At 40.6% G+C, this 2,500-nt stretch overlaps 1 protein-coding gene across 1 annotated transcript in view; it reads left to right on the top strand.

The window, feature by feature from the left end:
• The window catches only part of LOC308074654 (AT-rich interactive domain-containing protein 1B-like), a gene marked incomplete at its 3' end in the record, with an annotated part of 84,427 nt that overhangs the window by 13,384 nt on the left and 68,543 nt on the right, over positions 1-2,500 (top strand). Inside the window, exons 2-3 of the mRNA XM_080414161.1 lie at positions 961-1,033; positions 1,414-1,427. Of these exons, the coding sequence (XP_080270287.1) occupies positions 1,017-1,033; positions 1,414-1,427 (31 nt within the window). The 5' untranslated portion in view covers positions 961-1,016. The remainder of the gene's footprint in view (positions 1-960; positions 1,034-1,413; positions 1,428-2,500) is intronic.

Here is a 2,500-nt window from a genome sequence, read left to right as displayed (position 1 = left end):
CAGTTTCTTTCACTTTTTTAACACATTTTGGGCGGGAACCCCTATTTGTAACTATACCTTTCAGGACGGGAACCCCTTTTGGGGTTGTTATTGTTGCTATGTACAGTATATAGCAACATACAATTTGTTGTAATTTTTGAATAATTATTTGAAGTTTTTCAGAAAACTTCAGGTCAGGATTTATTCGGCCTCAGGTCTGAATGGGTTAACCCATTCAATCCGGGAAAGCATCTCTGTCATTTTAGATGTCTTGTTGCTATTCAAAAATAGCAGATATACAAGCTCATAGCGCGGCACCGAGCGCCGCGCTATGAGCTTTGTACATCTGCTATTTTTAAAAAATCGTGAAAATGTATCCAAAATCTTTGAATGCGTTTTTTTTTTTTAAGCGAGCATTTGTCAAATATTTTTTTCCAAGGACCCTCCAGAAGCAAAGATTTGGAGTTACAAATGTTCGCTTTGAAAATTATATATTAAAAGATTTGCACAAAGTTTTGCGATTTTTCAAAAATAGCAGATCTACAAGCTCATAGCGCGGCGCTCGGTATTCAGACTGAACTTTTTTTTTTTAAATACATGAATACAGCTTTTTTTTGGTTATGTGGAATAAGCAAAGAAAATGTTTTAATTTAGAACCAAAATAAGAACTTTTGTTGTCAGAAAGCGGTAGGAAGAAAGAACTTTGATGTGAGTCTGAAGAAGCTTAACCCATTAACTCTTTAACTGCCAGAGTTAAAACATCGTATATTAGCTGGCCTTGCCAGCGGTTTTCGAGCGTTTTTTTTACGAGCCTTTGAAAAATCATAGAATATTATTTCTTCACAACGATCCACCTGGCGATCACCTGAAATGACGTCACTTTGTGCCGCGCTGCGAGCTTGTACGTCTGTTCTTTGTGAACATTTCTCACAAAGTGTAAGAATTACTGATTTACAAGGATTTTGTTTCTGTTTTTTGCAGGTTCCACCGTGACCCCACAGACTGCTGCGATTGGTCCAGAGGGGCCACGCCCCCCCATGACCCGCTCACCTATAGATGGGTTTCCGCGCGACGTCATCACAGAGCAGAGTGTGCAATCTGCGCATGCGGGAGGTAGAACGACCCGGAAGTGCCATTCACTCTATTGTTATTTTCGGGATTTAGATAGGCATAATGCTGCTATTATAGGCATAATAGGCATAATGCTGCTATTATATACAGACAGATCCAACTTCCGACAAATCATTTTTATTGAGTAAAGAAGATATTACAAACTGCATCATTTAATCTACTTTCATTAAACCCGGTGAAGACCATTTATTTTATCAATGTACTATGGCCAGAGATGCTGCGGGTAATAGCGCCCTCTACAGGCTCTTCCCTCCACTGCGCGCGCATCATCCTCTCATGTTTACCAACGGGAAACCCATCTATGGCACAAGAGAGAGGTGTGTGTGTGTGTGTGTGTGTGTGTGTGTGTGTGTGTGTGTGTGTGTGTGTGTGTGTGTGTGTGTGTGTGTGTGTGTGTGTGTGTGTGTGTGTGTGTGTGTGTGTGTGTGTGTGTGTGTTAACCCATTAAGACCGGGAAAGCATCTGTGTAATTTTTTTATTTCTTTGGCTATTCAAAAATAGCAGATCTACAAGCTCATAGCATGCATACACGCTATGAGCTTGTAGATCTGCTATTTAACATTATTTTGTGCAAATCTTTGAAGATGTATATCTTTAAAGCAAACATTTGTAACTCAAATCTTTGCTGCTGGGGATTCTGCAAATGTCTTCTAAATCCTAACAGTTTTCTGAAAAACCTATGTTGTTATAATATCAGTGGTGCTCAAACTTTTTCATGTCAAGGACCCCAACATTATGTGCATTTAGCCGCCGACCCCCATCTGAAAATATGTTGTTCCAGGGACCCCCCAGAAGCAAAGATTTGAGTTAAAGATGCTCGCTTGAGAAAAAAAAAGGCATTCAAAGATTTGCTCATAGCCGCGCTATGAGCTTGTATATCTGCTATTTTTGAATAGCCAAAGAAATCAAATCTAATTTTCATTTTGTCGACTAAAACTACACGCTGCGATACACGCTGCGACGCTTCGACACCATCGCGGCCCGCCGAAATAAATTGTAAATCTAAATTTGCTGTCATAATCAACCCTGGTTGGCGGGACCGTACGTACCTAAAAATGCACGTCCTTTGGTGGGAGGAAACACACTGAACTCAAGGAGAGAACATGCAAACTCCCCCAGCGGGATTCAAACCCACCACCTTTGTAGCCACGGTACCATTAACCACTTGAGCCCTATAGCGTCCCTAATCTGCTGCAAATATTCTGTGAAGCGATTTAGTGTGGAGCTAAAAAAAAATAACAGGCCTAGGATAGCTCCCTGGGTAACTCCAGTCAACTAGGAACAGGGCAACACCGAGTACCGCGCTACGAGCTTGTAGATCTGCTATTTTAGAAAAATCGAGAAATTTGTGCAAATCTTTGAATATATATATTTTTTAAGCGAACATTTG

This window comes from Gymnoscopelus braueri (genome assembly GCF_963280865.1).
Source record: "Gymnoscopelus braueri genome assembly, chromosome: 19".
NCBI lineage: Eukaryota > Metazoa > Chordata > Actinopteri > Myctophiformes > Myctophidae > Gymnoscopelus > Gymnoscopelus braueri.
The sequence above is the reverse complement of the archived record's forward strand: the minus strand, read 5'-3'. Positions and strand labels throughout refer to the sequence as shown.